The sequence below is a fragment of the Mandrillus leucophaeus genome, unplaced genomic scaffold, assembly GCF_000951045.1.
Source record: "Mandrillus leucophaeus isolate KB7577 unplaced genomic scaffold, Mleu.le_1.0 Scaffold5, whole genome shotgun sequence".
Lineage (NCBI taxonomy): Eukaryota > Metazoa > Chordata > Mammalia > Primates > Cercopithecidae > Mandrillus > Mandrillus leucophaeus.
The window spans coordinates 281,499-295,988 of NW_012105364.1; the positions used below are offsets into that span (position 1 = coordinate 281,499).

General features: G+C 39.1%; 1 protein-coding gene across 1 annotated transcript in view; it reads left to right on the forward strand.

Moving 5' to 3' along the window:
* The window catches only part of SLC35B4 (solute carrier family 35 (UDP-xylose/UDP-N-acetylglucosamine transporter), member B4), a 26,028-nt gene that overhangs the window by 2,611 nt on the left and 8,927 nt on the right, over nucleotides 1-14,490 (forward strand). Inside the window, exons 2-7 of the mRNA XM_011995825.1 lie at nucleotides 5,022-5,135; nucleotides 7,722-7,824; nucleotides 9,643-9,692; nucleotides 12,374-12,455; nucleotides 12,663-12,723; nucleotides 14,258-14,367. Coding sequence (XP_011851215.1) covers nucleotides 5,022-5,135; nucleotides 7,722-7,824; nucleotides 9,643-9,692; nucleotides 12,374-12,455; nucleotides 12,663-12,723; nucleotides 14,258-14,367 — 520 coding nt within the window. The remainder of the gene's footprint in view (nucleotides 1-5,021; nucleotides 5,136-7,721; nucleotides 7,825-9,642; nucleotides 9,693-12,373; nucleotides 12,456-12,662; nucleotides 12,724-14,257; nucleotides 14,368-14,490) is intronic.

The following is a 14,490-nucleotide window of genomic DNA, read 5'->3' on the forward strand; positions in this document are numbered from 1 at the left end:
GTAGCAGTTGATGTGAAAATATAAAAAAGTCGGCCAGGCACAGTGGCTCACACCTGTAATCCTAGCACTTTGGGAGGCCAAAGTGGGTGGATCACGAGGTCAGGGGTTCAAGACCAGCCTGGCCAACATGGTGAGACCCCGTGTCTACTAAAAATATAAAAATTAGCTGGGCATGGTGGCGGACACCTGTAATCCCAGCTACTCAGGAGGCTGAGGCAGGAGAATCCTTAGAACCTGAGAGGCAGAGGTTGCAGTGAGCCGAGATAGCACCATTGCACTCCAGCCTAGGCAACAATGCGAGACTACGTCTCAAAAAATAAAAAAAGAAAATATCAAGAAGTGATTTCATCAGGCCAGCCATGGAAATGAAAGTCAGGGAATAATGGTAATATTTGTGTTGAATATGCCATTAAATTAAATCTTGCCAAAGGCTATATGACATGAGAATATGCAAGCAACTAAATCCCCTCTTTACTACTTTGTGAGCCCCTGACTGAATTACTTGATCTCCCTGAGTCTGACCCAACTGTAAAAGGAGGTAATGGTGATGATGGTTCTTCCAGCTTCACAGAGTTTTGAAGGATGAAGTAAGATGTGCGTGTAAAGCCTAAAGCACACTTGTAGGGCTTCCCATTCTTTCCAACAACTTGGTTTCAATACAGATATATTTCCTTTATGAGATGGTCCTGCAAAGTCCTGGATAAATCTGATTTTACAAAATATTTTCATGCATTATAGGAGCTTCTATTTAAAATATTTTGAATAATTTGTAAATAAATCATCACTTCTTATTTTGTTTGGTAAATCTGCATTTTTTGCATAACACAATGGTTTTTCATAAAGTGGTGAGGAGGTGCATTTATTGAAATAATCAATGGTGCACTAGACTGAATACAGCCCTTTCCTAATTTGCTTAGACAAGTCTCTACTTCTCGTGTTACAGATCAATAAAATAAGAGCTAGTTGAACCAGATGGCCTTAAGTTTCTTTCTAGATGTGGCCTCGGAATTTGTGACTTTATCTTGGGACATCACAGTGGAAGAAGGCCCATAAATTTTTATAGCGTAGGAACTGTGCTTTTTATATTGGCTGGCTTGGAGCCATTAGGTGCCCTAATAAGTAGCAAGTATAATACTAAATATAAATGCCAAGTGACTTGCAGGAAGAGGAGGACATTTTTAACCATTTTCCCCAAATTGGAAAACAAATTTAGGCTTTTCTTTCTGATTTTTATACCTACAATTGGGACCAATATTAAAACACAATGCAGTGGACAGAGCAGATAGGTAGTAAGGGAGGAGTGCCTTGATATTCCTCCTTAGGGAGCTTACATTCTACCTTGGAAACAAGATATACACACACCAGCTAACTAGGCAAGATATTACATGCCATACATCAGGAAAACAATCTGAAACTTTTTTTTTCCCATTTTATTTTTCATTCAAGTGCCTGATCTTGAATTAAATCGTTTCCTAAATTCAGCAAAAGAAATGCAAAAGGCATAAACTATCTGCCCAATTCATTCTCTTCAAAGTTGCATCCTTTTTTAAATAAAAATTTGAATTTTTGCCAAGAGAATTCAAAGTAAGAGAAACTGTTTGCAGTTAGTGATTACAATTCCTGAGGAATCGAGCTCAAGAAAACAAGATTAAGGGATCCAAGTTTTTACTCTGAAGTTTTAAAATGAATTATTCAAGTTAAAATAATTCCATTGGTAGCTATACAACAGTGTGTTTTGAAAAGGCTTCATAAGTTGAGTTTTCAAAAATTATTTGAGCACATTAGGGAGATTTGTAAATTCTATAGAAATAGAAACAAAAAGTAAATGAGGGTTGTTGCTGGACTGGGAAAAGCAAGAAATGGAAAGTGACTCAAAATGGGAGTAGAATATCTCTTGGGAGTGTCCTAACATTAGTGGCAATTATTGCATAACTAAAAACCCATACCAACCCCCACTGAATTGTAATAATCATAATGCTAAGGGTAACCGCAAATGCCATTTCTTTGCCACTGACCCCTGGGAGACTTACCTAACGCAGTGCAATGGGACCCTCAGCGTCTTTAGTAATGGAATGAAATGGGCATATCAATACCCACCTCCATAAAATAACAAGTATTAGGATGTCCTTTTAAAAAATCCTATAGAGAATACACATGTAAAGTGAATCGTTTTTTAAATCTCTTTTTATCTCTCGTAGAAATTATAAGATTCTAGATCACATTGGAACACTCCCATTCATTCTCTTGCTTGAGCGAAGGTAGGTCACTGATCCGAAAGTGAGAGCAGAAAGGTAAAGGGACATGGTCTGTCCCCTCACCATCCCTGCTAAGGCACTGGCTTCTGACGGCCTCCTCCTTCATGTCTGGCTCCCTCATATTGTCATCTTCTTGGGCAGGGATCCAGTCCCCTTCAAGTTGGGGGCTCCCTGGTAGCTGCCACCTAACTGTACACATAATTGGGTCTTGATCATTGTTCTTTAGCTGACTTGGCCTAAGCTTGTTAAAGAGAACATAGAAGGAAACTTTTAAGCCTCTTTTGGATTAAGTCTTGTGCTTGGCGCTTATATGTATTTTCTCATTGAATACTCACTACAACAGTGAAGTCAGTTTCATTTTAGAGATGAGAAAACTTAGTCAACTGGAATGTCCTTAAAAGGGGGAGGACCTTTTAAAGACTGAAGACCTTTCAGTATGCAAGATCCTGAATACTGGTCATCATACTTGCCTTTTTCACTCTGTGGCAGGCACTGTGTTAAGTGCTTTTCAGGGATGACTCATTTACTCTACAATAAATCAAAGAGATAGACACTTATATGGTTTCCATTTTAAAGATAAAAACACCAGACTTAGATAATTCACTTCTGTCACACAGCAAGTGACAGAGCATCATCTCGCATGTCAGTGTGTACTTTTAAGCACAGTGGAGCATGGTGGTTCCCAGCCTTGTGTCAGCACCTGCGAACTACCTGTGCATTCACAAACACAGCGATACATGCACTCACACACACTCTCAACCCTTTCCCTGCACCTCAACTGCTATTTCTCCAACCTGGCTGCACATGACAATAAAGTGGAAAGTTTTTAAAAGGTCAGATTCCAGGGTCCTACCCCAGACTAATCAGATTAGAAGTGGGAGAGTGAGCCTCTTTGGGTAAATAGGTTCTTTTTTGTTGTTTGTTTTTGAAACAAGAGTCTCGCTTTGTCACTCAGGCTGGAGGGCAGTGGCGCGATCTCAGGTCACTGCAACCTCCACATCCCAGGTTCAAGTGATTCTCCTGCCTCAGCCTCCCGAGTAGCTGAAATTATAGGCATACACCACCACACCCAGCTAATGTTTTGTATTTTTAGTAGAGACAGGGTTTCACCACGTTGGCCAAGCTGGTCTCAAACTCCTGATCTCAGGTGATCCACCTGCGTTAGCCTCCCAAAGTGCTGGGATTACAGGTGTGAGCCACCGTGCTGACCATTTGGGAAACAGGTTTTTAAAGAGCAGAGTAGGCTGGCCCGCATTCCAAAGCACCCGTGCTAGCCACTGTCTAGAGTTAAAGTTCTTTCTGTTGCTCATATTTAGGCTAATGGTTTTAATTAGCTCCTTGAATGAGGTAAATGTCTGACATGATTATTTATGGATTCCTGCATTTAGCCTTGTCCTTTGAACATAAGAAGTGCTCAAAGAGAACTTGTTGAATGGAATAGGTAGCAGTTTTCAAGGAAACCATAGGCAGCAGAACTTAAAGGGTAGCAACAGTTCTGCTTCAGTTAGTAAGCCTCGCTCTGTAGGAATGGCTCCTGCCTGGGCTGTCTTATTTTTGTGCCTGATGGGTATATTTAAGGACTTGTATATCTTGGCATTGCTTTATATATAATACTAACACCACCAATGGAGAATGGAGTCATTTCTGGTAAGTAGCATTATATTAATATGTAATAATACAATTACATCTCTGTCTTCATCAGCTTCAGGTAAATGCCTTCGGTCAAGATGAAAACGCAGAATACGAAGGCGGGTGAATATTGGGATTATAGGAAATCTGGAAGCTTCAGGAGAGCAAAGATAACTGCTTACTTTGTTCTTCTTCCAGTGATTGAGCAGAGCTGAATGGAGGACAAGCTCAAGAAAACCTGAACATTTTAAATGACTGGTTTTCAGAGTGCCTCAAGATGAATGTCAGGAGAAAGTTTTTAACTTCGTAAATTTGTTCCTAACAATCACTGTTGAACGTGGGGTATCTTCCCCAACTATTTCATAGACCGCTAAAGAGAATCTATTGAATTCCACAAGCATTTTTTGAGTGCCTAATATATTCAAAACACTGGGTTAATAGTAGACTACGGCAGTGTTTTTCAGTCTTTTGTTCATTATGCCTCCTCCAGAATACTTTTTAGACGTTGTGTTCTTAATCCCTCCCCCAGGTGTACTGGTTCAGGTACTGTATGTATATTTGTATTTTATTATTATAAAAAGAATAAGATTCCCCCCATCCCAAGAACCAAGTTTTGCCCCGTTGCTGGGCACCATTACCATTAAAGTAATGTCCCTATCATCAACACTGGGTTCATTTTTCATTTGACAGCAGTCTTGGTGATTCCTGGTCAGGAGGGATATATAAACATTCCAGGAGACCTGAGCATATTTCTGTCTCTGGGCTTTGCTGCCTAAGCTGACTAGGATCCTGATTAAAGACCTTTTTGGTGAAGCAAAGATCCCAATAAGAACTTATGACCAATTTCCTACAGCTTACTAGGAAAGCTGTATCATAGTTCTGGAAACAAGTGTGTCACAGTAATTCTCCCTCATGGCCTGGTACACGCAAGGAAGAGTAAAATAAGAAAGCTTGACATTCTTCTCTGTGAGATCAATGCTAAATATATGTGATCCAAAGGCTATGAACATTGAAATAAAGGACAGTGGGTAATCGAAATCCCTCCACCCTGTTATTCTGGCCCTCTAATTAGAATGCATTTTAGTGTTATCTCAATTTTTGTGCCTTTCCCCTCCTCTTTTGTTATTCACTATACAGGAAGCATCCAGGATGTGGGAACATTGTGACATTTGCACAATTTTTATTTATTGCTGTGGAAGGCTTCCTCTTTGAAGCTGATTTGGGAAGGAAGCCACCAGCTATCCCAATAAGGTATGGTACATTAGAGTCTCTTTTAGCTTTTGGATTTTTTAAGAAAGAGGTGGTACCTGTATAAAAGGAGTATGAGACATTCTTTTGTAAGATTTATTTCAGAGATATCAGTAGAATACTAAGTCATTTTCTGAATTTAATACGTTGTGAAAATCCAGGGTGCCTACTTCCAAACTAAAATTTCTGTCACAAGATTTAAAATAACCATGATGGAGAGAAGAGTGTGTATGTGTGTGTGTTCTTATTTAGTATGAGATTACTCAGAAGGCCTAGTGTGACCACAGATTTTATGCTGTCTTCTGTGTTGGTAAAGTTTTCAAACATTCTAAAAGAGGAGTGTCCTTGTTTCTCTTTAAAAACGAATGGCTTTTGGAAATAAATAGAGGTAGTAGTTACATAACTTTGTGAATGTACTAAGTGCCACTGAATTGTTCAGTTTAAAATGGTTAATTTTATGTTACGTGAATTTCACCCCAATTAAAAGAAAATAAATGGCAAGCGAAGTCAAAATTTGTTGATGCCAGACCTGTAGTCCATTAGTCCAAATTTGCCTAATTGTACTAATGGGGCCAAATAGAAAACAGGGCAGTTCTATGATAAACAATGTATTGAAAACTCACCTTTCTTGCTGAGAGTGACTCGAGATAAAAGTGTAATCCATCCAATTGTGAGAATTTAGTAGGATGGTATCACTTACTCCCTTTTAGAGCGACATGCTGGTATGAATATATCCAAGTACGAAGGCGAAGGCCCGGCTTTGTTGGTTTTCTTTTGCAGCATTCCTACGTAGCCTGCTATAGAAAATCTGGCTGAATTTTGTTAATATTATACTTTTAAAGTTCCCAATGCGATGCTAAATATTCCAGATACTTTTTGTTTTTCATTGGCTTTAGTATCTGCATAAAACTTTCTGCCCCTAAAGACCAGCATTTACATTGCAGTAAAAGTCCCAGAATTTCTTGACTCCTCTGGCCCTTTCCCGCCTCTTCCCACCGTCTCTCCCCATTCTCTCTACCACTAGCATAGATCAGGAAGTATACCCTGTCACCATATCTTTTATAATAGCATCCTAGCTGACTGACTTCCCTGCCTCGCACCTCTTCATCCATCCATTTCACTTAATATCATTTGATCACGTGGCCTCACTCTGTGGTTACCATGATGTTCTTAATGACATCCAGACTCCCCAGCCTGCCCTTTGAGGGTCTCTGTGATCTTGCCCTCATAACCATATTCCCATGCATGTCCTATGTGCGGTGGCCATTTTATTTTCTGTAGGTGGAGCCATAATCAAAATTTTGCTCATGTCATTCATCCCCATTGACAATTTCTAGGCAAGCAATGTGGAATAAATTAATTGTCCTAAAAGACCTTGACAAACTCTCTGTAAATGGCACCTCTTCAAGATAGAACTAAGAAAATTTGGCAAGAAACCTGATAAAGTTGCAGATAGTATGTTATTTAGAAGCTGTGAAGAAGCTGTTGCTGGTAATTTTGCATGTGTGTTCGTTGTCAAGTTCCTCAGACTCTCCAGACTATATTAGTTTAGCCTTGGCTTGACTGGCCTGTTGTGGTGTATGGCTCCACACCTAACTAGCAACGCAGAATGGGTTCTTTCAGGGAAGATCGCTTAGGACTCAGTGCCGTCATATCCTTCAGCTGTGCAAAGGTGGAAAATGGTTGGGAATCTCAAAGATCAACATTTCCTGAAGAATATGGAACCACGTATTTGCCTTTGCCCTGCATTCTTTAGCCATTTATTTTAAATACTGTTTTTTGTCTTACTGAATATGGTAAGTTGAGTCATGTGAAATTTCTGGCATTCAACTTGTTGACCTATAAAAACGGCAATTTTATATGGTTTAGCCCAATATATGTAGAAGGCATCTTATGTATTTTCTGGATCACAGTGATGACATACAAATGTAAAATTGTTTGTTTATTCATCTGTTCATAGTTATTCATTTGTATTTATCCCTTTAAGTTATTAGGGTTACTGGATTTTTTTTTTTTTTTTGGTTTTTGTTTCTGTTATTATTTTAAGACCTATAAACTTTCAAAAAACAGAGACCCTGATTTTAAATAAAAATCTGTACAAGTCAAACCATGTCCTCATTAATTTGGAGGCCACTAGTTCAGAATGCGGGAGAGTTTAGCAGCTGCTAGGCTGAAAATAATCCTTAACTTAGCGAATACTTTCTTTAGAAACAGCGAAAATTAACAGTACAAACAAGTGTATAGAGGACGTTTTTGAGAGAATCAGCCATTTGCAAGTTCTTCAGAGGTATATGAAAATTATTTACAAAGAACCAATGCAATCATTTTAAGTTGCTATGTATACTTGAAAAATATTAAATAGTGTTTCTTTAAATGTATTTTATAACTCACACTTTCCCATGTTAGTCTGGCTTTGTGAAGCATTTTGATACTTACTTAGTAGTTGACATTGCATGATAATAGCGATGCAATTTTGTAACACAGAGGAAATATGCAAAATGCCTTTTTAGCCAAAAATACATATTTCCTGTACTTGATTTTCTTGAAATCCTAGATTCTGTTTGATGAGCTATTCTGTCTGCATTTCAGGTACTATGCCATAATGGTGACCATGTTCTTCACCGTGAGCGTGGTGAACAACTATGCCCTGAATCTCAACATTGCCATGCCCCTGCATATGATATTTAGATCGGTAAGTGCTGCCGGATCCCGTGTGTATGTTCGTCTGAAAAGTATAGTTAAATAGGTCGATTGAATATATGGCAGAACTAGAAGGGTCTTGTAGTAAGTGGTCTTGAGTAGAAGAATAGGTTTGTGAATGCATGAGCAAAAATGGCTTTCATCTGAAAAGTAAGGCAAAAAGAGAAATCTCAAAGTGGATGGTTTACTTTTATTCATCTGAGGTCTAATGAGTGATTAATAAAAAGAAAATTAAATTTTCCCTAGGAAACAGATTTTGCCTTCATTTTCCCTCATCTCTTTGATTTTATATTCAAACATGCTATGTTATTTAACATATTTCTTATCACTTACTTCTTTCTTTCATAAAAGTACATTTACTTCCAGAACATGAAAGAGATACTTGTCTTTTCTGATTTTATTTTTTAAAGCAGAGACTTGAGATAATAAAGGGAAATTCTTGATGAAGGTAGGGTTTCTCCCAAAGCACTCCAGGCAAAAAAGGCTGATAATTGTGATGATAACATTTCCATGTGGTCTGAGATTTTTGTGAGATTGTACTGTTCCCGGAGGGAGTTTCCAAAGCAATTATAATAATTAAGGTGACCTTCAAAGCATTGAAAACATAGTAGACTTTCAATAAACACCTGTTGATTGATTGTCGCCTTTTTAGAGAGCACAGAGATCCTTGCATGACTTTTCCCATTAAAACTAGTCAGGAGCTGGGCGCGGTGGTTCACGCCTATAATGCCAGCACGTTGGGAGGCTGAGGTGGGCGGATCGTTGGGAGTTCAAGACCAGCCTGACCAACATGGAGAAACCTCGTCTCTACTAAAAATACAAAATTAGCTGGAAGTGGTGGTGGCACATGCCTGTAATCCCAGCTACTTGGGAGGCTGATGCAAGAGAATCACTTGAACCCGGGAGGCAGAGGTTGCAGTGAACCAAGATCACACCATTGCATTCCAGCCTAGGCGACAAGAGCAAAACTCCGTCTGAGGAAAAAAAAAAAGTGTTCGGGGGTGGAGGGTGCAGGTAATAGGGAGAAGCTTATTAAAAGCTCTTATAAATTAGGTAGATGGAAATTTTGACAAATATAAGTCCATGATATCATTTATTCCTGCTAGCCCTAGCTTCAGCACTGACCAATTATAGGTGACCCTTGAACAACATGGGTTTGAACCGTGTGGATCCACATATATGCGAATTTTTTTCAAACAAATATGAAAATACAGTATTCGTGGGATGTAAAACATGCCTATACGTACGGCTGATAATGACTATATTGAGAATTGATGCTTTTTATTCTCATTGTCATCTTTAAAGGGTTTTTTTTTAAATATATATACACACACACATAGATTTTTGGAGACGGAGTTTCGCACTTGTTGCCCAGGCTGGAAGTGCAATGGTGCCATCTTGGCTTACTGCAATCTGCACCTCCTAGGTTCAAGCGAGTCTCCTACCTCAGCCTCCTGAGTAGCTGGAATTACAGGCGCCTGCCACCATGCCCAGCTGAGTTTCGTATTTTATAGTAGAGACAGAGTTTCACCATGTTGGCCAGGCTGGTCTCAAACTCCTGACCTCAGGTGATCCGCCCACCTCGGCTTCCCAAAGTGCTGGGATTATGGGCGTGAGCCACCACGCCCAGCCATCATAATAACTTTTTATGGTTTATACTTTTGCCATCATAAGAACAACTAAATCTTACTAATTACTCATCCTAGCCTCCTTCATTCCATGTTTTTCCCCCTTGCGCATGTTCCTATTCATCTCGAATTATGTTTTTTTCCTAGTGCACTAAACCTGTTACTGTTGTCTCCTTTGGCAGGGTTCTCTAATTGCCAACATGATTCTAGGAATTATCATTTTGAAGAAAAGGTAAACAATATACTTCTATATTTTGTGAATGGAAATGATATCCTGAGCCCCTGTCCATAAGCTAGTCATCTGGATTCCTTGTCTCAAAGTAGTGATAAGTTTGCTTCTGGCCATCTGCCTCTTTTCTTAGTTCTTGACCAGTGAGGCCCAATCATGCAATGTCCTGAAGCAGCTGACCAGGTAAGAGGCGACACCTGTGGGGTCTCTATGTAGAACTGAATAGCCATTGTTGAATTTTAGTATCATACTAACCTGCGAAGCCAACTTATAAAGATGATAGAGAGGTTCACTATGCAGTATGGTCACCACTAGCCACGTGTGACTATTTACATTTACATTTTTCAAAATTAAAGAAAATTAAATATTTAGCATCTCAGTTTCATTAGTCATGTACACTTTTTTTTTTCTTTTTTCCTTTTTTGGAGACGAGGTCTCACTCTGTCATCCAGGTTGGAATACAGTGGTGCGATCTCGGCTCACTGCAGCCTCCAGCTCCCAGGTTGAAGTGATCCTCCCACCTCAGCCTCCCAGGTATTTGGGACCAAAGGCATGTGCCACCATGACCAGCTAATTTTTTTTGTATTTTTGGTAGAGATTGGGTTTCGCCATGTTGTCCAGGCTGGTCTCAAACTCCTAGTCACATTTTCAGTGCTCAGTAGACTCATGTGGCTGGTGGCGACCATGTTGGAGAGCCCAGACGTGGAACATTTCTAACATCCCAGAAATTCCATGGGACGCTGCTGCCCTAGAAGATGCTTATGAGTACAGCATAGCGAACTAAGGAATGGTTGTACATATTAAAAAGGAAATTCCTAACAAAGGCCCAAATAGCCAAGAAGATGGAAGGAAAGGTTCAGGGCTGTTCTTCGTGACCATCACCAATGGCTCTCTTTGGGATAAGAGCAGGAGGTACCAGAAGTACCTGGGATGCTTTTTCAAAGTATTTGTCTCTCACCTTCACTCTGAGCTTCACCCCTCACTCCTAAGCAGGAAGGATGTTAGCGAGAGACAACACATACAGTTTGGGAAATTTCTCAGGGAAAGTTCACTGGTAAGACCAAAACTATGTAAGTGATGGCAACTTTTCAATGTATTTGATATCCAGCCCCAAGCTCTCTATACGTGCTTGGAAAGTAGCTTTCAATTCAGAATGTGAGAACCTAGAGTTTTTAAGTATTAAGGGCTGTGTCATAAAAAGAACAGCTGTCCTGTCCTACTAGGCTCCGTATCATGGACCCTTTATCTCCTGAGGCTTGTGAATTCCCTGAAAAGTACTACTGTAGTTTTCTTTCTTTCTTCTTGGTTCTCTGCATTTCAACATGTGTACATATGATGGTCAGGTGTATTACATTTGAAGTGATCACCATGCTTCTTACAGTGTGGAATTCGCCTTGGGACAGGCCTGTGCTCTTTTCCAACCTTTGATTCTGGCTCGTAACAAGGATACCAAAGAACACGTTATAAGAGGAGTTGTGTTCTCCTGGTATTGCCCCAAAATATTAGGGGTCTTTCCCAAGCATCTGTTGCCCTTAAGGACTTGTTCTGACGGTGTCATCTTGCATCTGTCTAAGCCTTTTGACTCTTTTCTATGTGTATCTCTTTCCCATAGAGCAGGAATTTCCGTAAGTTAACCTTCCAATAGAGTGAATTAACTTCTTATCTCCTTTTCTCTTGGGTAGAAGACCCTCAAGTTCATAGTGTGCTCCTCATTCCAAGCTTTGAAGATCAAATCTATATTCACCTTACCCATGCCTTTATTATTCTTTTTGGCCTGAGTTGTAAACCTCTTCAGCATGATCTTTCCGAACTGAAGAGGTTCATTATTTTTTACCGTACGTCCGCTCATACCTGCTTCCTCCCCAACTGCTCTCTAACATGGTCTTCTCGGCCCTTTTGGTCCCTTTCTCTGCTTATTAGCTAGTTCTGCTGGCCTTTTACAAAGTACTGTGACCAAAACAATACTATGTATTTGAGTAGAAAACCTGGGATGGTTCGTCTTCTTAGTTAAATTTCTTTTAATCCTTGCCTGAGGCCTTTTGCTTGATCACCAAGAATCTGAGAGGGTGCTAATGATACTAGCTAATGTGAAATGGTACTGCTATTACTGCCTGTAGTTCTATAATCTGAATATCCTTCCCCTCATCCAACTATGCCAACATTTTAAAACAACATTAAGTCATTCAGAGATTTAAAAAAACAAGCCTCCCCCAGAGAATGAATGATTGGATTATGTTCTGAGTATTGAATCCTGCCACTTGCACCTGATAGCCTGTTCTTCCACTTGCATAGTGTGTCTTAGGACACAGATTTGGGTCCCCTAAAGACAGGAAAAGCAACAGATCCTAGTAAGGACTGGGTCAGGCTTTCATTTGGACTCTTGAGAGCAGAATGCAACATCACATCCGGTCTATTTCTGCTTTTATTTCCTGATGAAATAATCGATTGGTCAACAAAGTGTTGGAGACAGACTAAACAGTACCAAGGAAAAGTGTTGGTTAGAAACCAGTCAGTATCCTGATTCATTCATATGCATACTTCTGTGGACTCTGCGGAAAATAATCCTGTCTGTCATATTTTAGTGATTTGTACTTTCACGCACCATCTGACTGTAAATATCACTGGGAAATTCATATCTCTGCTTTCCTAAGGTGTTTTTCTCCTTTTTTTTTTTTTCTTTGCAGATACAGTATATTCAAATATACCTCCATTGCCCTGGTGTCTGTGGGGATATTTATTTGCACTTTTATGTCAGCAAAGCAGGTGGTAAGAAGCTCACAAATCATTTTATATTCACTACTTGCTATCGGGGCCCAGTTACCAGGCAATTAATAAAATTCAAAATTTTAGGTAATACAAAGATTTTGAAAGAGAAGAGGGGAGGGAAATGGGTAACATAAATATTTCCCTTGTATGTTGGCGCCTTGCATGTAGTTCTGCTCTCTGTACCTAGTTTATTTTCTTATTTCCTAGACTTCCCAGTCCAGCTTGAGTGAGAATGATGGATTCCAGGCATTTGTGTGGTGGTTACTAGGCAAGTACAATAATTATAATAAAGCTAATTGCCTCTGCAGTTGTGTTTGCTGAGTTTTCTCCTAAGAGACATGTTTCTTGGCAAGAAGCTTCAGCTAAACAAATTATGCCATGGAAGAGAGGCACCTGGGATCATATTTCTCTGAACCTTAGCGTTCAAAAAAGGAAAAAAAGAAAATGCCCCCACATCCGTGGCAATATGTTCTACAACATGGATCCATGTTTTTCTTGGATGCCACTGGTGTAGAAAGAAGTGTGTGTCTACTTGCCCATCACACTCTTTGAATGTCATCCGTCTCTTCACGATCTGTCTGCCGAGCTGAAGCTTCTGCAAGAGAAGGGCACGTTAGAGCAATTGACTCTTTAAATTTCCGAGGGACTCATTTCTATAGACTTATTTTCTTCAGAGGTTAGCTGTTCCATATGGCAGTGTTCCCAAACCTGACTGATCATCAGAATCTCCTGGGGAATTTTTAAAAATACAAGGATCTCTCTGTGGAATTAAATAGGCAGCTCCTGGAGAGCTTTGTTCTCCTGTTTTTTGATATGGAGGTGAGATCGTCCCAGGGGCTTTCAATGATAACAATAACAGATTGAGACTGACCAAGTGGAAGAGAAATAGCAGTGAAAGAACTGTGTTCTCCTTGCTTCTTGGCTTTGAAACTTTATCCCTTTAGGGTGCTGTTTGTAACATAGAAAGATCCTCATGCGCTATTAGAAAAATACCCAATGAGAAAAATGTGCAAAGGATGTGAACATAAAGTTCACGGGGGAAATAGTAGTACCCAACAATTTTAGCTTCAGCCTCACTAGTCTAGTAATCAAATAAATGCAAATTGAAACCCAAATGCAATACCTTTTTATGTTGGCCTATCATACCGGCAAGATGATAAATGGTTATCTCATTGCTGCTGAGGGTACAGTAAGACAACTATTTTTATAAAAATAGTTTGGGTATAAATGGACACAGCTTTTACGGAAAAATGTATATGTACATTTTTAAATATATTTATTTATAAAAAGTATTGTATTTTTTAAATGTCCAACAGCCTTTGACTCAATAATTCCACTTATGAGGGTTTATCCTAAAATATATCAACATTTGTTTAAAGATTTGTATCTTTAAAGGATGTACATTGATTTTAATAATGAAATAATTGGAAATAACCATTCTCATACGTCTAAGTATGCTATATCCATATCATAGTCATTAAAAGCATTCTTTTGAAAAAATTTTAATGACTGATTTGAAGGAAAAGTCCAGGCAAAAGCTCATGAAAAAAGCAAGATATAAAATTCCATATGCAATCTGATCCTGTCTTAGTGTAAAAAAATTTACATAAATGAATATATAAGGAGATGTAGAAAGCTGTAAAGGACTAGATGGTAATAATGTATTTTTATTTCTTTTTACAATTTTGTACATGTTCTACAATTAGTTTGTAATATTTGCAGGACTTTAAACAATAATGTTCTTCAAGAAGAACATCTGGAAATGAACAAATGCAGACATCTTGTAACCTGATGTTTTTTAGGTATTGGGGCACTGACTTTTGCTCTTCTGATGTCCGCAAGGATGGGTATATTCCAAGAGACCCTCTACAAACAATTTGGGAAACACTCCAAGGAGGCTTTGTTTTATAATGTAAGCCACTTGTTGAACCTGGGAGCATGAAAATTCCTAAGTTGTAAAATGTTACTCCAAGTGAACTATTCCCATTCTTCTGGTGTAATATGTTACTCCAAGTGAACTATTCCCATTCTTCTG